Source organism: Mustela putorius, unplaced genomic scaffold (genome assembly GCF_011764305.1).
Source record: "Mustela putorius furo isolate JIRA1106 unplaced genomic scaffold, ASM1176430v1.1 tig00003962_pilon_pilon_pilon, whole genome shotgun sequence".
In the NCBI taxonomy this organism is placed as follows: domain Eukaryota; kingdom Metazoa; phylum Chordata; class Mammalia; order Carnivora; family Mustelidae; genus Mustela; species Mustela putorius.
This window is the reverse complement of record NW_025422106.1, coordinates 21305846-21333397: the sequence shown is the minus strand read 5'-3', so window position 1 is coordinate 21333397 and position 27552 is coordinate 21305846. Positions and strand designations below refer to the sequence as shown.

Here is a 27552-nt window from a genome sequence, read left to right as displayed (position 1 = left end):
TCCTCCTCTCTGGCAATTTCTACACTTCAACTCTGGAATCCTGATGCCCCAGGGCCAACAGGTCCCTGGCCGTGCGCCACCACATCTGGGGCAGTGTTTCCCCACCTTGCCAAGCATGTTTTCTGCCCAGCCTTGTAACACACAGGTGCTCACATGCCCCAGTGGCTTTGGCCAAGGCTGTTAATGTGGAGGTGGTAGGCTCGTAGGAAAAGGAGAAGCTTTGGCTTCATCCTTCCTACTTCTATGGAGGCTGAGTTTGCGATTTATTTTCACTTGAAAGGGTTCTAGAAATAGGTCCAACCAGAGCCTCCAGAGGCGAACACACAGATCCTCAAACATGTACTGAGTGCCCAGTGTTTGGAGGAACCCGAGGCTTGTCTAAAGCAGCTCCCTGACTCAGAGAATAAGCACCTTGGATTTCCAGCTCTCACACCCGCAAAGACCTTACTGAGGTTTTATTTAAATTTGTATGGCTGACCCTTAAACTGGCTTTCCTTTTTTTCTTCCCTGGAAATAGAAAACAGTTGTCATTTATGTGAAAAAGAGAACAATAGTTCATTATGCTTATTCTCATGTCTGCCAGAGGGGGTTGGGGATGGGAATATTGTGTATGCGGTACATTTGGTAGACTCAGAAGTGAACCAAGTCTGGGTGGGATTTGGGCAGGGGTCTGGAGGATGTTGTCAAGACCAGCCACCCTTGGTTTTGGGCCTTGTGGGAGTTTGGCTAAGCAGAGGCAGTTTGGAAATCCCCAGGGGCCATGAGGAAATCCCCCGCAGCTGAGCGTCTTCGGGGAGCAGCAGGCCTACTGGAGTGGTCTCTGCAGGCAGCCACGATCTCACTCTGAGGGGACAGACTGCTAGTCTTAGCAGAGAGGACGAACCCAGATGTCACCACTTGGGCTCTGTGCCTGTGAGCAAAACCTTGGGTGTGCTAAGGCAGGCGCTGGGGGCGTGCCGAGCACTATGCCTCAGTGGTAGTGAAGGCAGTGATCTGGGGCGACCCTCTCTCCCTGACTTTCCTAGACTGCTACTCCCAGACCTCCTCCCAGCCCACAGGAATAAAGCGTCCCCGGAGTCTTATATTTATTCACATAGTCGTTCATTCATCCCTTTTATTCCATCAATAAGCATTTATTGAGTGCCCACTATATGCAGGGGCGGTTGGGGGGATGGACCGGCGATTAAAACAAAGGCAGCGCCGAGCTCAACGCTGCCCCTTCTCGCTGTACCCTTCCAGGATAAAGCGAGAGGCCATCTTGCCGCGGCAGCCCCCTTGGTCTGGAGCTCCCGGGGGACGCCTCTTGGGGGCGTGGCCTGGACGGAGGTGAAATCCCGCGGCTAAGGCAGCCGGGCTGGCGAGAAGGGGGCGGCCGCCCTCTGCCGGGCTCCGGAGGCGCTGCAGGGCGGGTGCGTCCTGTAGCTCCGAGCGCACTGCGCGTGTGCGGGAGCTGGCCCCGCCCCTGCGTCTGTCGGCTGGTGGGCGGGGCCAGGAAGCGCGGCCCGGGCTCCCACTGGCCTGCCGCAAGGGCCTGAGTGTCTGGGCCCAGGCTGGGCTTGCACTTTTCACCACCTCCTCGAAAGAATGCATGCCCCCTAACGTCCCTAAATAAGGAGTTGTACTGATGACATTTTAACATTGCAAATTAGTAATAATACAAGCACTATACGATAAGTGTTCATATGTGGAGACTGTTTCTAGACCTTTTTAAAGGAATTTTAATTTAAAGAGGAACTAGAAAGACAAATAGGGTCAGAGCAGTATTCTTTTAAGATGTTAGGTAGAATGCCAGGCTCAGTACTTTTTCAAGCTATCTCCTGAAGTCAGCCTCCATCTGACATTCCTGTTTTGGATAGTGGCTTCAGGCTGTCCTCTTGAAGTCTTGACAGCTTGAAACCTTGGAGGCTTTAGATCTTCTTCCCAACTATCACCCCCGTCCGCTTCCCAGCCTCCCCCACAGCCACCAATTCTCTGTCTTGCATCACCTTCTCTTCCCACTACCAGAATAGGGCAGACCCCTGCCCATCTTTCCTCTGGCCATAACGTTGACTTCCAGTGGTCTTTCAGCTTCCAGCCTCCTTTGCTTCCCAGCATCCTTCTGTTAGATCAGCATTCCTAAAGCACAGGTTTAATCATGCCCCTTCACTCTCCAGAAACCTGCTATGACTCCCACTGTTTTCTAGGCAAGAGGCAGAGTGGAAGGAGCCAGGCTTGGAGTCAGAATAACTAGAGTCCTAACCCAGGCCTTGCCAGTCACTATCCATATGGTTGCAGGCAAGTTATTTAACCTCTGTAAGCCTCAGTTTCCCAAACCACCATTCCCCTTTTGCAGCACTCACCTCCCAGGATTTTGTGAGGAAAAAAAGTTGCACTGTCCCAGAGCCACAGCTAGTGCTCAGAATGTGCCTGCTTTGTCTTTAAGCTGCTTACCTCACTTTTGTCCTCAGGCACCACCCTTTCTGTTGTAAGTGATGGAGCCCAGCTGACCAGGTTTAACAAGAAGAACTGCAGAGGCTCAAACATCTGAAACATTCCAGGGGTAGAACTGGTTATAGGCTCAGCCTTATCTAGAACCCAGGCCTTTTCTAGGTCTCTCAGTTCATCTTCCATGTCGCCTTGGTCCTCAAACAAGTGGTGGGCAAATGGCACAGCACAGGTTTCAGGTCTTGTGGGGAAAGAATAATCCCAGAGTTTCATTCTATGGCCTTGATACTGATTGGGTCATGTGCCTTCCATGAACTAATAATCCCTGTAGTCTGGAGTCATGACACGCTGTGGGCCCAACTCAAGTCACATGCTGGGGTAGGTTGAAATTGGGGTGCTCTAGGCAGGAAATGGAAGGATGGATCATGGGCAGCTGAAACCAGACCTGTCCACTGTGGCATACAGGCCTTCTTGATCTGGCCCCACTGACCTTTCCAGCTTTGTCTCGCATTGTTTACCTCTCTGTGTCCTACACTTCACCCAGTTTCATGCTTTCCCAGTTTCTTACCTTTTGTCATTCTAGTTCTTTACCCTGGAATTCCCTTCCTCCCTCATCTCCTCCTGACAGACTTCCTTCCATCCTTCATGGCCCAGCCCTGAGCGGCCTCTAAGCTATCTGCCTCATTCCCCAACAGGAAAAGAGATCTGCCTCAGAATCTCCCTAGAACATTATCAGTGCCCCTTTTGGAACACAGAGCAGATTCTAAGTCGAATTCTAATTCTTTGGGTACATTTGTTGTCTCTTCTTCTGGTCTGCATGTTTGCTGAGGTCAGGGTCTACATCGGCTTCACCTTATTTCAACTGCTCGCTCACTCACGTGTCGAGCACTGTCTCTGAGCAGGGCCCAGTGCTAGGTGGGTGCAGGGGTACAACCGTGAACAACGAACATATCACCCCTGCCTCAAGAAGCTCATAGTTTAGTTGTGAGGAGACAGAAAAAGTAGCAGGCATTGGGCTTCCCCACAGTGTTGACCTTGAAGGTGTGACACCAAACCACTAGTTGAGTACTGGAATGACTTCCTTCACTCCTCAGAGCTTCCCGTGTAGCCGTGTAGTCAGCCCCCCAACCCCCAACCCCACTCTCCTTCACCACCCTGCCGGGCCCAGGGTCACAGAACTAAGGACCTCTCCCTCACCCCATACCACCACCGACATGGGAGAGCAGAGTAGTTGAAGTTGTGACTCTGTCCGGATATCCCTTTTTTCCCTGTTGTGTTCCACCCAGTATATCTCACAGTACCTTTCAGATGAGTTAGTCAAATCCAGTGGCTACTTACTGAGCGCCTACTATGTGCTTAGTGACCTTCGAATCTAATCCTGTGTCGTGTCTATGCCTCTTCTGTTGTGTCTAGCAGAGCACCATATTGAGGATAAAAAAGAAGCACTGTGTGTATGTGGTGATGTCTAGGTATAGACAGTGAGGGCTGTGGTTTTTGATGATAATTTAATCACTACCTACAGTTTGCCAGGCCTAATGCCAAGGTGCTTTACGTGTACTATCTCTTTAAATTCTCGCAAGCCCATAAAGTGGGTAGACCATGATAAGGCAAGCCAGTGGAAACTCCAAGGAGCTGAGTAACTTTCCCTCAGGTCAGACACCAAGAAAGTTGCTGAGCTGGGATTCAGACCCAGGTGGGCCTGACAGCGAGTGGGTGGTCTTTGCACTGTGTCGCCCGGCAGGCCTTGGGGTCCAGGGAAGGCTTCATAAAGGAGGTGAGACTCAACGGAGATGGACCTCCACAGATAGGAAGGGGTGGGCAAGGGAGAGAGGCATTTGCTCTGGTGGTGATGAGGGTAGGGACTGGGAAGATCAGCCTGAGAAAGTGAGAGCAAGGTGTGCTGGGGAAAGGGAGATGGAGGGAGAAAGGGGAAGTGCCAGGAGGCAGGTCCAGGGGGCTGTAGGTGGGCTGGCTTGGTGTGACTGCTGGGCTGCCTGGGGTCATAGGTTGGGCTTCCTGAAGACTCGGGCCTGGCCCTGAGGCTGCACTGACCTTGGGCAGCAGATGACTGTGTGTGTGGCTGTGTGTGAAGCTGAATGAGTGACCAGGGCCTCAGTTTCCCCTCTGAATGAAGAGGCCTGCCCTTGTCACTGAGGGAAGAAGCTGCTTTGAGAAGATCTCCATCAGTAATGCGAGTCAACTCAGAGACAGAACCAACAGAATCTAGTCTGAATAGAAGAGGAGTGGATCCACACATGGTGACTAATAATCCAGGACAAGACTCTGAGGGTAAAGTGACACCCTGGTCACCCAGAAGTCATCTTCCAGAGCACTGCTGAATGGAAGGTGGGCCTAGAAGGCCCTCAAGCAGGCAAAATAGAGGACAGCAAGTCTGCCGGTGAAAACCCAGACCCTTTGCTCACAGGAGAGTGGCTCTCTGGTAATCTGCTGGCTTTGCTCTGGACTCTGTGGTATCAGGCTTGGCTATCTGGTTTCCTAGCCTCTGGCAGAAACTGCTTATTAGAAGGAAGTGAGACTGTCCAGATCACCTGCACTGACAGGCAGAGTGACAGCTGATGGCCTGACCAGGGAGGGGACAAAAGCAGATAGATGGACACAAAGGGCATCTGGCCTTCCCAGAAGGGGTGTGGAGCAAGGCCCCAGGTGGCTACAGTACCTAGGACAGGGCTGGTGACCTTTGGGAGTGGCCAGGGGCATTGGTAGGACAGGAGCCAGACTGGGAAGTCCGGAGTCCTCACAGTGGCGGTGACGTGCCCCTCAGTGCAGGGTAGAAACGAGGTGGGTTCAAGAGACGAAGCTCGGGCGCCTCGGTGGCTCAGTTGGTTAAGCATCTGCCTTTGGCTCAGGTCATGATCCCAGAATCCCAGGATTGAGCCCTGTGTTGGGCTTCCAGCTCCTTGGGGAGTTTGCTTCTCTCTTGACCTTCTCCCCTCTCATGCTCTCTCTCACTCTTTCTCTCTCAAAGAAAAAAAAAAAAAAAGAAAAGAAAGAGATGAAGCTCAGGGGCTTCTGGGTGACTCAGTCGTTAAGTGTCTGCCTTCAGCTCAGGTCATGATCCCAGGGTCCTGGGATCAAGTCCCGTATTGGGCTCCCTGCTCAGTGGGGAGCCTGCTTCTTCCTCTCCCACTCCTCCTGCTTGTGTTCCCTGTCTTGGTGTCTCTCTCTCTCTCTCTCTGTGTCAAATAAATAAATAAAACCTTTAAAAAAAAGAGAGAGAGAGAGAGTGGAAGCTCCGAATTTGAGATGTTTGAGAGGGGTTTTACTTAGTGTTTTACTTAGAATTATAAAATGTCTATTTTTATGATTTATAAATTAGTAACAGAATTTAGAAAACTACTCAAAATAGAAAATATTTTGTCCCTTCATGGGACTAGTCTTCAGTTACCTGGAAATTTTGCTGTGATGTTTTTCTTTTCTCCCCCGTTAATGATCCCAGATAGATAATAATGGTTAAAAAGTATGGAAAACCTTTTCAGTAAGTTCATTGAAAACTTCTGTGTGAGACACTGTTCCTAGAGCAAGCACTAATTCATTTAATGCCTGCAGGAACCCTCGGTGGTAGTACTATCATTGCCCCCCTCGTAGAAGTGAAGAAATCACACCACAGGCTTCAGCTGTGTAGCTTACCATGGGAACAAGCCACGACTGAGCTAGGCTGGCTGGACCTGGAAGTCTCCCTGTTGACCACGGTGCACCAAGACTAATTCCTTCAAGTGGTTCTCAGACTCACCAGGAGGGCTGGCTAAAGCACAGGAGCTGGGTCCCATATCCAGAGTTTCTGAATCAGTAAGTCTGGAGTGGAGGAGGGGTTGCCCGTCCGGGGACCACACTTTGAGAACCAAATCCTTTCACTCACTGAGATTTTACTGCTCATATACTGACCATGCCAAAGAGTCACTGGCAGGCAGAACCTCATTTTGCAGATGAAGGCCGTGCAAGTCACATGCCCACGATCACACAGTTAAGTCCTTCCTTTCTTTCCTCCGTCATTCACTCAGGCACTCAGTGATTGAACAAAGGAACACTTTTTTTTTTTTTTAAATAAGTTTTTTAAAAATTTATTTGTCAGAGAGAGGGGGTCGCCTGAGTGGCTCAGTGGGTTAAGGCCTCTGCCTTTGGCTCCGGTCATGGTCCCGGGATCCTGGGATGGAGCCCCGAATCAGGCTCTCTGCTCAGCAGGGAGCCTGCTTCCTCCCTTCTCTCTGCCTGGCTCTCTGCCTACTTGTGATCTCTGTCTGTCAAATAAATAAATAAATAATCTAACAACAACAACAAAAAATTTGTCAGAGACAGCACGCACAAGCAGAGAAAGAGGCAGAAGCAGGCTCCCCGCTGAGTAGAAAGCCCGATTCGAGACTCGATCCCAGGACCCTGGGATCATGACCTGAGACAAAGGCAGACACTTCACCCACTGAGCCATCCAGGCATCCCAGCAAAGGGATACTTCGCACCGGTGTTATGCTGCCTTCAAATTGAGCGGTGGTCAGCCTTGCCTACCTCTAAGAATCATTTGGGGGGAGCTCTTACAAATCCTAGTGCCCAGACTTCCCTCCCAGACCAATTAAATCAGAGACCAGGGGGAAGGGGGTGATTCAGGCATCCGTATATTTGAGTCCCCTGGGGGATTTCAGTCTGCTGCCAAGGTTGGCACCATTGTGTCAGGAAAGCCCTGGGGATGTGATGATCTCCAGCACAGCACATGCCCTGGAAGGCCCGGAAGATCTCCCTGGGGAGACACAGCAGTCCCTGGAAAGCAGAGGCAGGAACCCCATGTCCTCATGGCCACCTGTGGCCAGTGTATGGTGGGGGGTGGGGGGTGGGGGCGGTGCTTCGCTGGGCTTTGGTCCTCTTAGGCCGTGCTTACCAGCCTTTTCTCAGAGAAAGTCATGCTGTTTACAGGACCCAGTGGGCTTACAAGACTGGCCCGGGGTGGCAGGCCTGGGGGTATCCAGCCCCCCTTTGTGGGACACTGGTTAGGTGACAGCTCTGTTCCAGGCCTTTCCTCCCTCCCCACCCCACCCTTTTTTTTTTTTTTTTTTTTCCTGGAGAGGAAAAGACAGACCAGCTTCCTTTTTTCTCCAGAGCTGACAGCTTCTGAGACAGCCTCAAAACGCCTGTCTTTTGGCTCCTTCCCATCTGCCCCTAGCTCCCATTTCATCCTCTTGCGAGCCTGGGGCAGGGGTGGGGGTGGGTATGGGGTTGGCCCCCCGCCCTGGTCTGGGCATCCAATGGTCCTACCCAGAGAGCAGGGCCAGGCTTTCCCTTGATAAGGAGCGCTGGCTTTTCACCGGCAACCCTTGCTCATTGGCCAGACACCCGCGATTTCCTCCGCAGGGCCAAGACCCACCCAGCACACCCTCCTCTGTGCCTGCGCAGTCTCCGGCCGTGGGGGGTGAGGGGGGATGTGCAGGGAGAAGGCCGTTGATTCCGTGCATGTCCCCAGTGTATTTCCGGTAAAGCAGCCACAGCGGGCCTCACACGGATCGTGCGGGTCTCTGTTCCTGCCGGACTTTTCCAGGATGGCTGCGTGGCTGCCGATGGGGCACAGCGTGCAGCGGGCCCCATGTACTGGATTGGATGTGACGTTAGTGGCTTTCTTGGCCTCTGCCGCAGTAATTAGATGGCTGGGGTGAGCTTATGATTTGTGTGTTCTCAAGAGTACTGTGATTGAGTGTTCATGCATGATGGTGTGCTTGTGTGTGTATGTGTGTGTGTGTGTGTGTGTGCGCGCGCGTGAATGCGCATGTGCTTGTCTTAATCCTGGCCTGTGGGGCCGGGGGCTGCAGGTCTCAAATTCCTCTGCTATTTTTAGGGGCCATATCAGCCCAGCTGTCCAGGAGCCCGGGTGTGTGTCAGGAGGAAAGTCCCACCCTCCCTGTCCCTTGCCCCTAACCCTCCAACACCGCCTAACCGCCCCCCCACCACCACCCTGCCGGTGCCCTCACTCTCAGCGCCTCCTCTTCCCCTTCCACACACACTGTGTAACCCTCTCCATCCTGGCCTACCTGGTCCCGGCAGTCCTGGAGGCCACTCGCTCTCTGGGACAGGCTGCAGCCAGGGTTGGGCAGCTCGACTGGGGGGGAGGGGCCTGGGGGGAAGGAGGGGAACAGGGGCGGGGCTGCGGCCAGTGCTATTTTGAGCGGCTAGCGGAGCAGCATCCGTGAGGAGACTCCTTGCTCCTGGTTGCTCCAGGCCAGGCCATGCGGGTGAGTGTCCCTCTGACCCCCCCACCCCGGAAATGTCCCAGGCTCCTCAGGCGGGTTCCTCATTTCCGAAAGGAGGGGCCTTTCTGTTATTTCCCCAGATGTGGCTGAAGGAGGTTGGGGGGGTGGTTAATGACTTGGGGCCCCTCCCTGAGCTTCTCTGTAGGGAGGGAATCTTCAAGCTCAGGCAGCCTCCCACCACCTCAGAGGCAAGGCCCTCCTGGCCCTGACTCATGACTTTGAGAGTTTGGGCGGGGGGCACCATTTTCTAACCCTCGCTGTCCTGGGACCGCATCAGCTTGCCCGCGGGCTGTGACACGCCTTCCCCACAGACCTTTAGCGCTTGCGGTCTACATTCCTTGGGGCGCTATTTTCTTCTGGGGCCTGAGACCCCAGTACCTTCCGGACCTTGGGAAGTCTTCTTCCTGCTTTGTGTTCCTGCCAGTGTGGCCCTCCACCCTTCATTCTCCTGGTAGACAAGAGAAAGGTGGTAGAGAGGGGTGGTCCCTCAGGTTGTCACGGGGGGGACTCAGCATAGCCTCCTGCATTTCTGCGGCTCTGACACTTGGAAGGGGCACAGATGGCATCTCGGGGATGCCCTGTCTGTAGATCTCCTTTTTGCTGAGATTACTCCAGAGGAGTAAGTTCCTTAAAAAAGCAAGTGAGGAGAGAGACATAGCCGCCTCCCCGTGGTTCTGTTTCCCCCCACGCCACCCCCTCCCAGACACTGAGGGTCAGGTTTTTGGTCATGTCAGCAGTTGGCAGCGTGTGGGCTGGCCCAGAGCAGAGGTCTACGGAAAGCCTGAGACGTGCCTAAGACGAGCATTCGTCTCTCCCCGTGCCCAGTCCCAGCCACAGAACTGGCACCAGTGCTGAGGTGTGTGGGGGTGTAGCTGGGGGTGGGGCCAGGGAGATGCCTCACCCCACAAGTTGGGTGCTTCCTGGTCAGGCCTTCTCCCCTCCCCACCCCACCGCATCGGGGGCCCCGGGGCCACCAGCACTAGGTCAAAGATTGATGGTGAGGCAGATGGCAAAGGGCCTGGCAGACGGGCAGTGAGGGTCCTCAGGGGAGGGAGGGAGGCCTCCAGCAGGTCCAGCCGTTGGAGGAGGAACCTTGGGCCTGACTGCAAGTGTAGTGGCAGCAGGAAGCCATTCCAGTGCACCTGCTTCCTCCCGGGCCAGCCTGGCTCTCGGTGAAGGCGGGCTCTCGGCTGCTTTCTCTTCTGCCCCATGCTGGGGGAGGGCTCTCCCTGGAGGCTGGACCGAAGGGGCCAGGCAGCCCTGCCAAGCTCTCATCCCCGTCCTCCTCTGGCTGGCAGCATGGCCTTCAGGCCACTCCCTGCAGACAGAGCTCTGTGCAAAGCCTATTCGGGTCATGGTGGAAGAGCAGGTCATCTCTGGAAGCCCTTGCTTTCTTTCTCTCCAAGCTGTTATTCTGGCCGCTGACATCATGGAAGTTCGGCAGTGCAGGTGGACCGAGGGAGGCGGGGGCAGGGCCTGCTTCCACCCCTTCCAGTGAGCCCAGGAGGTTCTTGCTGGAGGACAGGCCTGGTGTGAGTTCTGATCCGCCACTTGCTGCTCTGCGACCTCGGCCATTTGTTTGCTGATCCCGTTTGCTCATTTGTAAAGTGGGAATCAGAGTAGTATGTCCTTCAGAGGACTGTTGTGGGGATTGGATGAGATCATGCGTGCAGAGGACACAGCGCGGTGCCTGACAGTTAGGACAGGCTCAGCAAAGGTTAGCTGTTACTGCAGTTCTTTCTTCCCTCTGCCTTCATCCCCCGCTCCCATCCCTAGATAAGAAGGTGCTCGGGTGGGGCTGGCAGGGAAGGGGTCTCCTGGGAGCTACTCTCTGCTGCTCAGAATGGGAAAGGAGAGGGAGGGAGGGTTCCATGTCTCTTTCTCCTCTAAATGTGCTCTAGATTTGGTAGAGGGAAGAGGGGCCAAGTTCTAGGTCACAGACAGCAGGATCTCCTCTTTCTCTTCCCACTTCCCTTGGGATCTCCCGGTGTATGGATATCTGCAGGGACACTGGAACCTCGATGCATTTTTCCCCGGCCTGGGAGTTCCATGCTCGTGGGGAGCCTGGTGGACGGAAAGCTTCTCCTAGGGGCATTTGTGCCCCATTCCCTCTTGTGAGGGGCACAGAGAATGGGAAGGTAAGGGCGGCGGCTGCTTGCTCATCCCTGCAGAGGCTAAAATGCAGCCTGGTCCAGCCCCCTGAGTGTTGGAAGCCTTCCCAGGCTGAGCATCGATGGGTCCCCGAGCACATTTCTTGGATGTCTCCTCTTGGAGAACAAATGCTCTCAGCTATTATCTCCTCTGCTTTTTCTTTTTTATGGACTATTTAGCCCTCTTTACAATAGAAATAAGCAGTAAGTAACAAATACATAACAAAATAAATACCAAATGTCTCTGTTGTGTCTAATTTACACAATTTACAAGATGACGATGATCACTGTTTGCACGCTATTTCGGTCCTGGTTTCTTTGATTGATCTTAGGTGTTTTCCCTACAGTGACGGTGGTCACACATTCGTTAGTTTAAATGGTGACATAACAATGCATGGGTCCAAGTACCATAGCTCACCTATCCCTTCCCTAATGCTAGGATTAGGATTTGGGTGGTTTCCAGGTTGTGCTCCTACATAGAGTGCATCTTGAAAAGTCTCTCTTTGGATTTGTGGGTTTGTGGGTTTTTTCTTTCTCTGCCTTGCTTTAAATCAGCTCATTGCTTAGACATTCCTGAAGATGGGATGGCTAGAGCCAAAGGGTGATGCATTTTGTGGCTCCTGTTCCTTCCCAAAGAGCTACTCAGCAATTTCAGAGTGTCCCCGCCCTCCCCTCTCACCCCGTGGCATCGAGTGTACTAGTTATTGTTGCTAAGTTTAGAGAGTGTCCCTCCCTTGTGTTCCCCTCATCCCCGGGAATCAGGATTGGCAAATGTTATTCTCCTCAGTTTACAGTTGAAGGAAGAGACCAGATAGGAATGAGACGTTTGCCAAAGAACCCCTGTTGCCACACTGTCATGCGGCAAAAGTGTATTTATTAAGTGCCCCCAGGATGATGGGTAACATTGTGTCCTGCCCACAAGGAAACCACAGTCCAGGAAACACTGTGGACACACAGACAGCTCACGCCCTGAATCCCAGTGTGGCTGCTGACTAGATCTGGGGCCCTCCGTGAGGCCCTCACCCTCTATAAAGTGGGCTTTTGGGAGGATGAAGTAGGGAGGCGGTGTGAAGGGCCCACCGCTGTGCCTGGCTCATTGCAGGGGTTCAGTGAGCACTGGCTATCTTCCCTTCCCTCAAGAGAAGAGGCCAGACAGGCGCCTGAGTGGCGCAGTTGGTTAAGCGTCTGACTCTTGGTTTCTCAGCTCAGGTCCCAATCTCAGAGTCATGAGTTCGAGCCCCACATTAAGCTCCCCACTCAGCACAGAGTCTGCTCGTTTCTCTCTCCCTCTACCTCTCCCCCAACACTCTCTCTATCTCTCTAAAATAAATAAATCTTTTTTTTAAAAAGGGAGACAAGACCAGAAGTACCTGCGAGGGTGGTTGGGGAGGGGGGTCGGAGCTTCCGAGGGGCAGGATCGTGGTGGGGTCTCCCTTTGCAAGTCTAGAAACTTACCCAGGCACATTGAACACTAGCAAATGTCTCCCTGTCACTCCAAGCCTCAGCTGGACCCAGACCTCTGGAGACCTCCTGAATGCTGACAGCGACACAGTACGTTAACCAGAGTTGGCTCCTAACGTTGACTCAGCCCCTCTGACACGGCCTGGCCCTGCAGAAGAGGTGGGCCTCTAAGGGAGCTCTGCAGTCAGAGTGACTTAGGTTCAAATCCCAGCTCCACCACTTAATAGCTTTAGGGCCTCATCTCATTCTGAGTCTTTTTCCTTATAAGTAAGATGAGAAGACCAATAAATCCTCTGTCCTGAGGCTATTGTAAGACTTCCAGTCCAAAGTATGTGTTAAATACTTCTACAGGGCCCATCACCTTATAGATGTTCCATATTCAGTCATGAAGGAGGTTGTCAGAAACGGCTGAAATCCCTAAAGGGAGTAGGTCAGGAAGGAGAGCCCCGGGCCCCCTCCCTGCACAGAGCCATTCGTGCCCAGCTCAGGAAGTGACCATGGTGACCGCGGTGGAGTCATTGCCACCATCTTTGGGGCTGAGTTCCTCCCCTCTTCTGTGTTGGCATGTGTGATAGGTTATTCTGCGTCCTAAGCAAATCTTTGAAACTTTAAAAGCCAGTGATAACGAAGAGAGGAGAAAGAGCCAGGTGATTCCTCACAAAAGCCAGAGAGAGAATTCCCTCCGGGTAGAACCCCACATTTGCATTCAGAGTAGAATTCCTCAGGAAGAGCTGGGACAGAGGGTCAGACCCGGGTGTGAACGGGCTGGCGTCCTCACCACCTGGGACGCAGGGGCTCCTCCCCGCACGCATAGGAGATCAAAGACCACATGAGCTAAATAATTAAACAAAGTCTCGTGTATGAACAGAGTGTATGATAAGAAAATAGACAAGTCAGGGGCACCTGGGTGGCTCAGTGGGTTAAGCCGCTGCCTTCGGCTCAGGTCATGATCTCAGGGTCCTGGGATCGAGTCCCGCATCAGGCTCTCTGCTCAGCAGGGAGCCTGCTTCCCTATCTCTCTCTCTCTCTGGCTGCCTCTCCATCTACTTGTGATTTCTCTCTGTCAAATTAATAAATAAAATCTTTAAAAAAAATAAAAAAGAAAAAAAAAGGAAAATAGACAAGTCAATAAAGCACGTTAAAAATAATTCTCTAATTTTTCACCAGTCATTCATCAGTAAGCAGTAATCAGAATGAACCTGTTCTTAAACTCCACTCAACTGAACGGATTCTTTGGACGAAGCCTCTCCCTGGGAGGAGGCAGATTCTGCCTGTTGCTTCCCAAGAGCACCTATTCTAATTTCTCACCCAGCAATGGGGCGGCTTTACCGTTCTCCAGACCTCCTGCCCCTGGAGGGTAGTGATGCATGGCAGGTAAAAGGCAAAGAAGGTGAAGAGTCCTGGAGAAGCTTTGCTAATACTTTCACGGGCATGTACCTCGGGTTCTTGCAATGGAGGGCTAGAGTGCCTCTTCTACCAGACCCCTGGAGTGCAGACCTGGAAAGATCTTTAGCCATTATCTACCCTAATCCATTCCCTAATGCTGCGGACAGGCCCAGAGAGGTGAGCTGGCTTATTTAAGGATGCACAGCTTCCAAGGGCAGGAATTTCCATGGTCTGTACCCCACCTTGCCGTCTCTTTCCTCTGGTGTTTTATTCACTGTTCCTCCTCTGATGTCTGGGCTTTGCCATCTGTCCCCCCTTCCCCACTTCCTCCCTCCTGTTCCCTGTTACCCAAGGTATTTGTCCCGGCAGGTCGTGGCCTTTAGGAAGACTCGGATGCCCTGAGCGACCCTGCCTACCCCTGTGTCTGCTCTGACCCTGGGTGCAGGCTTTCTTCAGCACCATGGCCTTTTCATCAAGGTTCGCCTTCTGGGAGCAAAAGGAAAGTTGGGTCTCAGAATCCTTGTGCTTTTCCTATGTGCTTGGCATGGTGTGTGCAGGCAGGAGTCTGGCTTGTGGGCAATAGAGCTCTGGGAGCTAGATACGGCCTAGCGCATGTGTGTGTACCGGGGGGCTGGGGAGAATGACCAGGGCGGGGCGCAATAACTCACTCTTCTTTCTGGATGGGCTTCCGCGCTGAGTCATGTTCTTCCTCTGAGCTCCACCTCTGGTAGGCTGAGCTGCCTTTTGGCCCACCGGTACCCATCTAAGTTAACCCCTCCACACCCTTCCCTCCCCACTGCTGCTCTGGCTCACCCCTGGGAACATGGTTTGCTGTGTTGGGGCTGCTGGGAATGGCCTCGGCTCAGAGGCCTCTGGAACTGTGTCTCCCGCGTCTGGGGACCTTGGTGGGTAAGAAGGACAGGAGCCAAGAGTCCGGAGCCAGGCCAGCTGGCTGCCTGGGTTCCAGAGGGTGATTCAGGCGGCAGCCCTGGGCATGCCTTTGTGTGGTGCACAGTCCCCAGCTGGGCAATGACCTATGACAGACAGAGCCCTTGGTTGGGGGGAGGGGTGCAGGGGGGAGGCTAGTGAGTCAGCCTGAGGCTAAATCCAGAGCTGAGCTCAGAGCCCTGCCTGGTGTCCCAGACATTTCGGGGGCGGCCAGTGTTGCCCCCGACGCTCCTCCACTTGGGCGGGACGCTTGGGGTCCCCAGCTCGCATCCCCAGAGGAAAGACAGAATTGGAGCGGGTGAGGGACGCAGAGTGCACTTGGAATCTGGGCCATCCCCGAGCCTGAGCTAACAGCACTACGTGTAGTCATGAGCACGTCTGTGTGGTTTGTGAGACTTGACGTTCCTCTGACCTGTGTGCTCAGGAGCTAATGCATGGTGTGATCCCTGGGGGTGCGGGGGGGCATGGGGGGTGTGAGTGATGGACATTGGTGGGGGGCAGCAGGCGCAGACCTGGACTCTGCCACCCCTCCTCATTCCCTCTCCCTCTCCAGCTCCTCCCTTCCCTTTATCTGCTCCAATCTAAGGCAGTAGACCCCACTCCAAGGAATAATTGCCATTTTCCCTGTGGCCATAACAGTATGAACTAACTTTGAAGCTTTGGCCAGTTGAAAATAGCTTTATAGACAAGACACGGCTTTAAAACTTCAGTGGCCATCCTGCTGGTCAGTGCCCTAGGCACTGCTAATCAGAGCTCAAATGTAGCCAAGGACCCTGGTGACAAACGGAGAGTCTCCCCTGCCCCCCCACCCCCGCCACCAGGTGGATCATTAACGTGATTCTGGACGAGCTTCCAAGGATCTTTTCTATTAGGAATCAAGAACTCCTGCCAGGATACCCACCCCCACTCATCCCCACTGTTCCAGGAAAGAAAGGCATGCTGAAGATGGCCAGCACTGCTTCCAGACCTGCCTTTTTCCCATCGTCCCAAGTGACTAGGGAAAGGAGAGAAACGAAATCCACTAGGACCATCTGAGCTTTTGGAGGGAGAGATGCTAGTGCAGTGGGGACAGAGGGCTCATTCAGACTGAGGCCTGGCCCCTCTAGGTCTGTCCCGAGCCAATCTCAGTACTGAAGGGACCATCGGATTACCCACCATGTCTCTTCTTTTTCCAGATACAGCATGGTGGCTGCCATTTTCCCAACTCGGCTCCTCCCCTCTGACGTAGGCCAGCTAGTGCATAGGCTGAGCACAGCCCCCCCATCCCCCCTCCGCCAGAGCAGCCGGAGGGCATCTTTCCTTCCTCTACACTGTGCCCCTAACTTTGGGGTTCCCTCCCTTGGCTGCATAGTTGACAGTTTTGTGGGTCTGGGTTTGGCAAAACATCTGGCCTCCCGAATCTTTGCCTATGCCTCCTGTCCTGCCTCCAGACGGAGCTCTGTCTGTCTGGAGCTGTCTGACTGGGAAGGCATTTGGGCTCTGGGCTGGGGGGGTGTCGCAGGGACCTCAAAGCAAGTTGGAGCCAGCCTGGGAGCAGTCTCCTCCCAGCAGGGCCCCCACACTGGGGTCATTCCCTCCTTCTTAGTCACTAGGTCAGGGGACTCTTGGTCAGACCGTCCCTCGTCTGAGCCAGGAATGACTCTTGTCATTTAGTATGAGTTGAGTTATCTGGATCTTTCCGTCCGCCCCGTAACCAAGGCCATGACGGCACTCTCTTTAAACAGCCCAAGTGGGACACGTGACTGGGGACTGAGGCCAGGGTTCCCCCGCCCCCCGCAACCCTGGAGACTACTCACTCTTGAAGTTGTCACTGCACAGTTTGGACTCAGGCACAGGCTCTCAGTCACTCGTGTCCTTCACCCCAGTACTCCTGAACACACGGGACCTCTGCCTCCTAGGGAGGAGTGGCCCCTTGGAGGTTTGCCTCCTGTGCTTTTGATGCTCAGCTTCCCTGCCCTGTCCTCCGAGTGACTTCTTTGTCTGCTCCCCCAGGTTAAAGAGGAGGACAAAACTCTGCCGAAGCCTGGCCCTCCTGGCAAGGAGGAAGGGGCTGTAAGTGCTTCTCTGAGCCTCCCCCCCAGCCCCGCCTCCCGTGTGCGTGTCCCCGGGTGGGTATGCCCGCCTGCCCTGGCCTCCTCCACGAGGCAGCTCCTGGGAGGCAGCTCCCGGGAGCAGGCATGCCCGGCGGGGTGCCCCTTCCTGTCTGGGGTGGCCAGAGGGAATGCCACTGACAAGGCAGAAAGTGCAGCATGTGTGATGCCAACTTGGGGTGCATGGAGGACATGGGAACCCCGAGGGGCTTTGGAGATCTCCTCCGACCCCCTTTCTTTCATTTTTACCTTTAGTTCTTGCTTCCTGAACCCTTTGGGGGTGCCGGAGAGGCCTAGGTGTGTGAACTCTGAGATCGGGGAGCACCAAATGAGAGCTCAGCTGTTGGGACTCTTCGTCCCACTCTGGGCGGCACAAGACCCGCCCGGGGAGGGGTTTCGCTGCAGCTGTTCTCTCTCTTCCCGAGACCCCATCAGCTGCTTGGCACAGGTGACCCAGAGGCAGGCTTCAGCTGCCCAGGGCCCCCCAGTTCTCCCCCAGGTCATTTGGCCTTGAGATAGAGACCCTGGACTCATTTCATGCAAGAGAGGGGAGAGATAGTTCCAGAATAGCCAGGTCTGAAAATATGGAATTAGGAGAGGACTGCAGCTGGCTCAGGGGGTGGGAGTGCGGGGGGCTCTGGGCCAGAGCCAGGTCACCAAGCAGCTCCGTGCTTCGTCACCCTGGATGGTGCCTGTCCCAGCTGCCCCGCTTCCTTGGATGGAGGTTGGATCAGCCAAACCTTGTGGCTTCCAACTGATCTGTAGTTAACCCTGCAGGGCGAGCTTGTGATTTCAAAGGAGAAGTGTTTGAGATACGTGTGTGGGAGGGGCCTTGGAGTATCCAGGTCGTTTATGAAAAATCATACATGAAGTGCCCTCAGGACTTCCCGGCATGTGGTAAACCCTGCACGAGTGCCAGCGGTTACCGCCATTGTCACCGCCATCTTCAGCTGGGGGGGATGGGAGGAAAGCCAGAAGAGGGAGGAGGAGGGGGCAGGAGCCAGCACCTGGGGCCAGGAGCCAGCTCCACAGGGCCCTGGCATGCCGCAGTGCACTCCTGGTCCAAGAGGTTGAGGGAGAGGCACCTTCCAACCCTCCTCTCCCCACCCCTGCAACAGGGCCACCAGCGGCTGAGGTGACTTGGCTCAGCTCTGCTCAGGATGTGGGACAGCCTCTCCCTGTGGCAGCCAGAGGGCTGCCCGCCCTGAGCGTCTTCCCGCGTCCCAGCAGAGGTGATAGCCAGACTTGCAGGGCCTAGAGCCCAGGGGCACCCTAGAACCAAGGTCGTTGTTTTGGGGAACAGGGACTCAAGCATGGCCCCTGAGTGGCAGGGCTCTGCCTGACCAGCAAGGAGTCCCCCAGGGGTTGACCTTGCTCACTCAGGCAATGGGGCTGGCTTTGCAGGAAACCCTGACCTGCTATTAGCCAGCCTGGCTTTCCCCATTGGCTTTCCCTTGGGACTGCAGACGCTTGCCGACAGTGTTGGGGGAAGGGTGGGTGCATCGGGCAGTGTGTGCCAGCGTAAGCCTGTCGGGTGCCCAGAGGCTGGGAGGCTGGCTAAGCCAGGGCCCCAGCTCTAGGGCACGGTGATCTATGGCCACTTCAGTGTGACCCTCCATGGGCCCAAGCTGCCTCCTCTTCGTCCTGTCATTCTGTACACGTACTCCGGGAGCTGGGAGGCCTCCAGGCCTGGGGAGGTTTGCAGGAGGAAAACTGCAGAAAGCAGGCTGGGGTGGAAGCTTCTCGGGCCCGCACTGGTCTCCGCAGCCCCTGCAAGTACAGGTGAGCTGTAGACAATGGCCACAAACCAGAGGAGCAGGAGGAGCTTAGCCAATCCTGGGGCCAGGAATTGCCCCCTGAGCGCTATTTTTGCTGGGATGGGTAGGTTTGGGGTCTAAGTGCCCAGAAAGCACAGTGATAGACCGGGGACCAGAGGCAGGAAGCCCCAGAACGAGACCTAGGATTGATGGTGGGAATTGGTGGTCTGGCCTCTCTGTGCTCTCTCTGCTGTGTTTGGGCTCACCTGGGCTGGGGCTTGGTTGCTGCCCTGACGTAGACCAGTGAGTCTGGGACAGAGCAGGGGTCTCTGGGCACTCTGCTGGCATCTCATGGCCCTGTGCTAAGGCTCGGGGGTAGACAGCAGGTGACAGCAGTACCTGCTTGTGCTTTGTGTGAGAGAGAAGCCAAACTCATAGGGGCAGTTGTACCATCTGGAAGATGGACTGAGGGCTTCCTGGTAAGAGCTTCTTAGAGCTCTGGATGGACGGAAGGTCTATTCCAGGACAAGGCCTGAGGTCGCACCTCTCCCTTCCTCTGCACGGGGTGGGCAGGGACGCAAAGGCTGATGCTAATGTCTACCTGTATTTGTGTGACCAGCCAGAGGGCAGCTCCAAGGACAGCAGTGGCCCATCTAAGAGTCCTCAGCCTTCCACCAGCCCTGTACCCTCAGAGACCTCCCAGAGAGCCAAGAGCCCTGCACCCACACTCACCATGAATGGCCCAGGGGCTGCCTCCACAGAAGGCCCAAGCGAGGAGGCCCAGGGCCTGTCCCGGAAGAGAGTGGCAAATGCGGTGAGGAAGGTGGTGAGCAAGGTGCTGCCTGGCGAGGAGCCTGGGAGTGCCAAGGAGCCTTCAAGTAGGGGGGTCCGATCCCCGGAGCACCCAGCTCGAGGCAAGAGGGGAGAAAAGGCAGCACCCGGTCCCAAGCCACCACCTCCCCCACCTCCTCCGCCTCCCCCTGCCCCACCTAAGCCTGACACAAAGAAGGAGGCAGCCAAGGACGAGCTCTCCGTGGGCCTACGGAGCCTGATGTCTCGGGGCAAGGGCAAGGACCACAAGCCCCGTGGCAGGCAGTCTCCAGGGAAAGTGGACAAGCCCTCCAGCCAGGAGCCAGGCTCCCCAGCCAAAACCGAAATCCCAGAGAAGCAGAGTTCCCCAGCCCCACCAGGAGAGCTGGTGGTCCCAGTCTCCACCGGCCCGAAGTCGAACCTCCCTGGATTGCCGCCCTCCAAGTCACCGGCCCCTGACGTGCAACAGGAGGTACCCCAGTGTGTCACTAACCTCCCATGCGCCCGACCACCCTTGTGGGAGGGCCAGGCACCCTCACAGCCAGCTTTCCCACGCCTCATCAACACGGCCGCGCGGCTGAGACGCTGGGCCTGGCCAGGTGCCCGTGGAGGGCCTGCATGGCTTTCCTCAGCCACGGGCCAGAGCCCACGGCAGCCTCTGCTCTGGGATGGGCCCCGCTAACCAGCATGCCGCTATTCCTCGACCCTCTGGCGTGGGATCAGGGCCTGTTCCCAGGCTGCATGGTGTTGGCTAGGGGCTCTGGATCCCAAGCAGAGGTTCAAAGTTTTAGCAGATCAGCACTAGGGTAGGAAGAGAATTTCTGGAGTCGGGCAACCTGTGTTCACCTCCCCAGCTGCTCACCCTGTGCGGGAGCTCAGCAGGGTCCCGTCACTCAACCTTCCTCTGCCAAGGAGGGACGGGACAGGTCTCCAGTCCCTTCTCTGAAGCCCCTGGAGCCAGAAGTGTTTGGGAAGTTAGTGATTTTTGTATTTTAGAAAGTCCTACATAATGAGTAGCAACGTGTAACCCGCACAAATATTTTCACAGGGAAAATCTATGACTGTTCACACAGCAGGGGGCTAGACTACAAACAGGTTTTGCCACCAAAATAGTGAAGAAGGAAAAAAATATTTTGTTGGGGTGAGAGGGAGCTTTTGGCTTTTGGAATTGCAAGCAAGGAATAACCCCAGCTCGGAAGGGTTGCTGTGACGATGAGGAATGGCACACTGCTCTGAGCCCAGTCCCTGGCATGGTGGGTGCCCACAGATGGTGGCATAGATAGCGATGCTCTTAGTGGTGGTTTTAATGCCATCATTGCCATCACTACCTTCTTCAAGCCTGGCTCGCAGTTCCCTCTGGCAGCAGGACTCCTGAGCCCTATGCCTGGGTGGCAAATGGGCACAGTGAACCCCCTTTGGATCCAAGGCCCCATTTGTCCACAAAGTACCCTCTCAGTGGGACAGGAGGCTGAGAGGCAGAAGGGAAGACCTTGGAAGGTGATGCCTGCATGGCTGGTCCTTTGGTCAGGGACAGTTCTCTCCAAACTTCCCTATTTTGTAGAGCCTTCTGAGGCCTCATGAGGTTTGCCAGGGGAGGAGTCAGGTTTCACCACAGTTTCTCCCAGGCTGTTTCATGCTCTTCTGGCAGGAAGGGCAGGGTGGGGGGCGCGGGGGGTAGGGCACAGCCTAGAGGCCCTCCCTGACTGCTTCCTCCTGGGATTCCTCCTAGAACCTACCTTATTCCCTACTCCATTCTTCCTGGGTTTCACAGAACTTAGAGAAGAGCAGGCGACAGCCTTCCCAGCCCTGCTGGCCTCCTTGGAATCAGGGAAGTCACCTCCTGCCACCCCAGAGTTGGCCTGATGGGCAGGCCATGAGGGAAATTGTCAGCCCCTGAGTAGAACTTATAAGTAGCCAGAGAGTGTCATGTGCCTGTTCCCGGGCCTGGCCGCCCTCCCTCTGGCTCCCTGTCCCTCTCACTAGGATGGAATTAGGGGCCGAGGTGGGCCCTGACCTGGAGTTCACCCACCTGCCACCTGGGCCAGGGGAAGGAGCCAGAGGGTATATGGGGGAATAGGGCCATCCTGGTGCTGAAGTTGTGAGGACGGTGAGAAGGAAGAACCCCAGACTTTCCAGGCACCTGTTCTTTTTTTTCTCATCTGACAGTCTAAAAACTCAAGTTGTTGCCTGGCTTGCCCCCCTGACCCTGCCCCTGCCCCACTTGCCTACTGGGCCCCAGCAGCTTCCTAGACTACAAGCTTGGCATGCTGTGCCCCACTGCCCCCAACCCTAGGCCAGGACTAACGGTGGTTTAACCCCTAGGCCGGAGCTGCCCCTGAGGTCCAGCTGACCCCTGCAGAGGAGGCCCAGCAGCGCCTTGAGAGGATCTTCACAGCTTCTGTAATAGCACCTCTCGTGTATGGTTCCCCAGGCCCTGGTGCTCCTCTGTGCCGAGGCTCGCAGCCAGACTGTGGGTGTCGGGGGTGGGGAGAGCCTGACTATGGAAGGATGGCTCCGTGGCAGCCTGGGGGCCTTCACGTGGTCTTCTCACCTGAAGAAATAAGGGAAGGGCTCTCTAGAGAGTCTGAGTGGTGAGGCCTGTTCCTCGAGGGGACCCAGAGCCCTGTGCCCGTGGAAGGGGACAGCCAAGGGGATCCCTCTTAGCTGAGGATCCAGCCTCTTCCTCTGGCCCCATCCTCTTGCCCTGGAGGCCATGGCTTGGTGCCAGGGCCCGGTGGCTGGTGAGGCAGGGAGCTCACGCTCCCCTCTTTCAATGCACTGGCTCTCCAGGCCCTGTTGTGGCCTGTTAACTCCTTGCTTATTCCTTATAGGCAAGGCCCAAGGCCTGGCCGACTTCACTTCCTCTTCAGAAAGGTCTTTAAGTAAACAGACAGAGACAGGTGAAGTCCGGCCCCAGGGTCTGCCCACAGTCCCTTGGTTCATGGGCAGGTGGCCCCGGTGGCATGGTGCCTGTTTGCCATGGGACGGTGTGCCTGCCTGTGAGTGGGACAGGGGTACAATGGGGGATTGAGGAAGGGGGTCCCAGACTTGGGCCTGCTAGTGGTCTTGTTCTGAGACTTGTTCTATGGCGTTCTGCGCAGGGGTGGCAGCCCGGAAGGACAGCCTTGGTACTGGGTGTGGCACCTTTGTGTGTGTTTGGAAGACAGGGACAGCCCTGTTCTGGGGTCTGCTGGCTCCAGGGGACCACTTATCTCCAGGGCACTGGCTGATCTGGAGATAAGGCCAGAGCCACCCAAGGGGCCCAGGCCCTGGGTGTGGGGAGGTAGCCTGGCCTGACAAGCTTGTAAAAGAGCCTAGTTCAGGGTACACTGGACATCCCACCCAGGGGAGACTGTGGCCTGAGGCAGAGTGACATACTCCTGCCCAGGCCACAGTGAGTAACTTAACAGAACGTCTTCTCCGGGACTTCTGATGATAACAGGTGTCTTCGCCAGGCTGGGCCTCTCCTTCCGGGTCTGGCCCCCCTGGACTGGGCACAGTTCACCTGCCCAGGCCAGCTTCCCATCCTGGCCCCTGAGCTCTTCCAACCTCCACCCTGCATCCTGGGCAGCCAGAGAGAGACCACCCACGTGATCCAGAGTGCTTGCTGAAGGGGACATGCCAATGGTCTGCTTGTCTTCACCCCTCTTTCTCTCTCTCTCTCCTCTTTTCTTGCTGCTGTCAGCTGGACCCTGAGGCCGCCTCTCCTGCCCACAGCCAGGTAGGGTGCTCCTGCCCCCCTCAGGAGCCCTCCGCTTCCTCCAGTGGCCACCCGCCACCCCTGGCCCGTACCTGGGCTGGCGTCTGTGCTCGGGCCTCGTGCTGGAGTGTAAGGCCTCTTTCCCCTTCTGGCTCCCACCTGGTATGGGGGGCGGGTATCCTTGGAGGAGGCGATCGATGCCCGAAGTTTGAGATGGAGCAGTTCTATGTCAGGCCCCTTGGGAGCATCTAGACGGAGTGTCACCACTCGAGTCTGGCCTTGTGGCACATGGTTTTTAACCACTGGAGCCCAAGAGCCTGGCAAGAGTGTTAGTTTCTAGGAGTTTCAATTCTGCTTACTTCTGGCTAGAGAAAGCGAAGAGGCTGAGCCCCTCCCACCTCCTACCCACAGTCCCAGTGAGGATATGGCGTGCTCTGGCTCCACCTGCTGGCCAGTCTGGGAAACGTAGTTTTGAATTCATTCTAAAGGATTAATTCTAGGCCCCGCCTGACCCTTTGACCTCCCCCTAGTTTGTGGGGTTCCAAACACCTGACCCATAAAACGTGTCCATTCGAGACAAAGGTTTTCCCCTATATCGTGTGATTTGAAAAAAATTTAAAAAAGAATAAAACATTGTGATTTTTTTTTTTACAAAGTCACATTTCTTCAAATAATGAAGAATTAGCTTTTCCTTTCTTTTTTAAAAATGTCTTCATTTAACAATTTATTTATTTTTTTTTTAAAGATTTTATTTATTCATTTGACAGAGAGAGATCACAAGTAGGCAGAAAGGCAGGCAGAGAGTGAGAGAGGGGGAAGCAGGCTCCCCGCTGAGCAGAGAGCCCGATGCGGGACTCGATCCCAGGACCCTGAGATCATGACCTGAGCCGAAGGCAGAGGCTTTAAACCACTGAGCCACCCAGGTGCCCCTTCATTTAACAATTTAAAATGTTGCTGGCCCCATAGCGGTCCTCCTGTTTGAAGGGTGGTTTCACTGGCCATGATTCCCAGAGCCAGGGGCCACGTGTAATCTAGGCTGCTCTCTCTGGAACACAGAAGGGCCATCAGCAAGGGCGAGGGGGTTACGTGAAGCCAGGACCCAACCTGGGAGTAGAACCCCACCTCTTTTTCTTTCAGCTCCAAGAAATGTGACAAAGAAAAGACTTGCCCTTCCTGATTCCTCACCCAGGAGCTCAGTGACACAAAGCAGTGTCTGCGCCTCAGTCTCACGTCTCCTCTCAGAGACTGACTGTGGCTCACAGCTGCTCCACTGCCCATCCGGGTAGCACGTGAGCCTTTCCCGTGTCCTTCCCAGCCTCCTCCCCCCACGTATGGGGCCGTGCTATTTCATGCCCTTGCATGGACTTCGCCTGTCCTTCTGAGGAGGCATGAGGCAGGAGTGGAAAGGCTGTCATGTGCCTCCAGGGGCGCATCCTCTGGAGGGAAGGCCAGGCCGAGGCTAGGATTCAGGACCCGCAGCTCGTCTTGTAATATAGTAGACACTTCTCTCCTTGGGGCTTGAGGAAGCAAGCACCCTTTCCCAGCTTGGTGAAGGAGGGCCTGTTGGTGGGCTGAAGGCAGAAGCTGGACATGAGAGGTCAAAGTAGCAGTGGGCGGTGGCCCAGGGGGCAGTGTGCTGGTTCAGGACACCAACCCTACAGGCTCCACAGGGAAGTGGGGAAGAAGGTAGCTGAAGGTGGCACCTGGTTTGCATTTTTGTGGTCCGTTGTCTTCCAGGCTCGAGTTCAGAGTGTCCCCTTCCTTCCAGACTCTCAAGGCTGGCATGGTCCCTGACTCTGTGTCCTCATCCTCAGGGCTCCTAAGGACCACCCCCATCCCATGACTTCCCCACCTTCTTCCTCTGACACCTCCGATGTCCCCTGTTCTGTTTCTGCCCCTCAACTGTTCTCCTTACCCAGAGGCTCCTCCAGAAGCACTTCCCTTCACATGTCTGCTCTCTCCTGCTCTCCTGACTCTGTTTTCCAGAACAAGGACTGACTTTTTAATCCCCCCTACCCCCATAGGTGAAGACAGAAGAGCAGATTGCCGCTGAGGAGGCCTGGTATGAGACAGAGAAGGTGTGGCTGGTCCATAAGGATGGCTTCTCTCTGGGTGAGTCTGGAGCTGCCCAGGAAACAGAATGCCTGGGTGGGCCTCTCAGTTTTCAGGGCCGGGTGTGCCTTCTGGGTCTGGTGAGGCCTGGGTGATGAGTGAGGAGAACCCCATGATAGGGCGGGGAGGAGGCAAGACTACAGAGGGCCCAGAGAGGGTGGCAGAGGTCCCCAGGCTTGTGTCTGACTGTCTGTCCCCGCTCTGCAGGCAGTCAGCTCAAATCTGAGGAGCTAAGCTTGCCGGAAGGGAAGGTGCGCGTAAAGCTGGACCATGACGGCGCCATCTTGGATGTCGATGAGGATGATGTGGAGAAGGTTTGCGGGGAGGGCACAGGAAGGGGTCTGGGCAGGATGGGCCTGTCCACTGGCGGTGCAGGCAGGTTCTGCATCTTCAGTGCCTGCCTGCCTGTCCCGTCACACAGGCTAATGCTCCCTCCTGTGACCGTCTGGAAGACCTGGCTTCGCTGGTCTACCTCAATGAGTCCAGCGTCCTCCACACACTGCGCCAGCGCTATGGTGCGAGCCTGCTGCACACGTACGCTGGCCCCAGCCTGCTCGTCCTCAGCCCCCGGGGGGCCCCCGCCGTGTACTCTGAGAAGGTATGGCAACCCCGAGGCTACCATTGCTGCCTCACCAACCCATCCATGTCTTACCTACCCCACCTTCCCTGGCTCCTTGCCTTCCCCTTGGCATCCCACTGGGCTCCTGTCCGCTCTCACAGTTGACCTGGCAAAGAGGAGTCATTTCGGGGGTGGAGACATGAGGCCCTCTCCCTAACCTCCAACAGGGGCCAGAATTGGGTTAGAATCTGCATTTCCACACATGGCCGTAGCCTCAGAGGCCCTCAACCCCCTGGCAGTAAAAGGCCCAGAAAGGCAGACCTTGACAGTGAGGACCTTGGGAATGGGACCTGCTAAGAGCCTTACCCCTTCCCTCCACCCCCCTCCCACCCAAGGTAATGCACATGTTCAAGGGGTGTCGGCGAGAGGACATGGCACCCCACGTCTACGCCGTGGCCCAGACCGCGTACAGGGCCATGCTGATGAGCCGCCAGGACCAGTCTGTCATCCTCCTGGGTGCCAGTGGCAGCGGCAAGACCACCAGCTGCCAGCATCTGGTGCAGTACCTGGCCACCATCGCGGGCACCAGTGGGAACAAGGTGTTTTCCGGTGAGACAGGACACCTGGAAAACCTGAGAGGGGCTGGGATTGAAAGGGCCTCGTAGGTGCCATCTTTTTTCCTCCCTGGCTTCTCTGTGTCCCCCAAACCCCCTCTGTCCCCGGGCAGCCTGGCCAGTGTAACACCGAGCCTCTGCATGCTGGGGGAATAGGCCTGGGCTGGGCCTCTGGAGGCTTTCCTGATGGCCCCGGGCCTGTCTTCTACAGTGGAGAAGTGGCAGGCTCTGTACAGCCTTCTGGAAGCCTTTGGGAACAGCCCCACCATCATGAATGGCAACGCCACCCGCTTCTCCCAGATCCTCTCCCTGGACTTCGACCAAGCCGGCCAGGTGGCCTCAGCCTCCATCCAGGTGAGGGACCTTCAGGGTGGTAAGAGATCGGCCTGGACTCAGGGCATAGAAACCAGTCTCTCTCCTGCGCCTGGTTTTCCAGGGATTTTTACCCCACGAAAATGGACCCTGGCTCTCAGGGCTGGTTTGCTCCACTCTGGGCATTCACCCTTCTGCCCCCAGTGTCTTCTGTCCCCGCAGCTTTCTGCCCCCCCCCCCCCACCTCTGGCCCTGAGTGGGGCATGCCTCAGGGTCCTGCCCACCCTTGGGGTTGGCTTCACCCTACTCCTGGGTCCTGGCCCTGTGCTAAGGGGCTTCTCTCTGGCTAATTTCACCCAGGTTAAGACTGGCTTGTCAGTCAAGTAAGGTCCAGCCAAGGCTGACCCCCTACCAGGCTAAATGAAACATCTCACCATGCTCAGTTCCTTAAGAAGACTGTTCCCCAGGGGCCTGGGCAGGGCAGCAGGGCCCTTCCGGGAGCTGGGCCTCTTTTCTTCCAGGCCTGGGGGGAGCTAGCCTCTGGTGGAGGGTCAGCTGCCGCTGCTTCTTCCCAGGGGCCCCATTCTTTCTAGTGTGAGATGGGAGGGACTTGACCGGGCTCCACGCCCTTCGCCCATACCCTCCCATGCTGTGCTATAGACGATGCTTCTGGAGAAGCTGCGCGTGGCTCGACGCCCAGCTGGTGAGGCCACGTTCAATGTCTTCTACTACCTGCTGGCCTGTGGGGATGGCACCCTCAGGTGAGATGGGGCCAAGGAAACGGGGCCGGGGGTGGGGTGGTGCCCTGGACTCCAGCTCACTCGTGGCTCCTGGATCTTGTCACCCGCTTGCCTCCTGTCCCATCTGTTTACTGTATGCTTGCCACACATGATGTCCAAGCTAAGGGGAGCTACCCCACAGGAGTTCCTGAGCCCGGGGCACAGAATTCAGTGTTCCGGAGCCTTGCTAGCACCTCTGTGGCCC

The 27552-nt window shown here is 55.7% G+C and overlaps 1 protein-coding gene across 19 annotated transcripts in view; it reads left to right on the top strand.

The window, feature by feature from the left end:
- Positions 1 to 27552, top strand: part of MYO18A (myosin XVIIIA) — a 94037-nt gene that overhangs the window by 24100 nt on the left and 42385 nt on the right. For 11 of the 19 annotated variants that reach the window (XM_045070278.1, XM_045070276.1, XM_045070275.1 and 8 more), the window contains exons 3-9: positions 22957 to 22992; positions 24996 to 25083; positions 25291 to 25397; positions 25505 to 25681; positions 26038 to 26251; positions 26468 to 26610; positions 27229 to 27329. In XM_045070278.1, coding sequence (XP_044926213.1) covers positions 22957 to 22992; positions 24996 to 25083; positions 25291 to 25397; positions 25505 to 25681; positions 26038 to 26251; positions 26468 to 26610; positions 27229 to 27329 — 866 coding nt within the window. Of the gene's footprint in view, positions 1 to 8560; positions 8652 to 14035; positions 14166 to 16606; positions 16667 to 18787; positions 19744 to 21593; positions 21672 to 22956; positions 22993 to 24995; positions 25084 to 25290; positions 25398 to 25504; positions 25682 to 26037; positions 26252 to 26467; positions 26611 to 27228; positions 27330 to 27552 lie in introns of those variants that run through there. The other 8 variants (XM_045070279.1, XM_045070277.1, XM_045070274.1 and 5 more) reach the window with 5 other exon arrangements.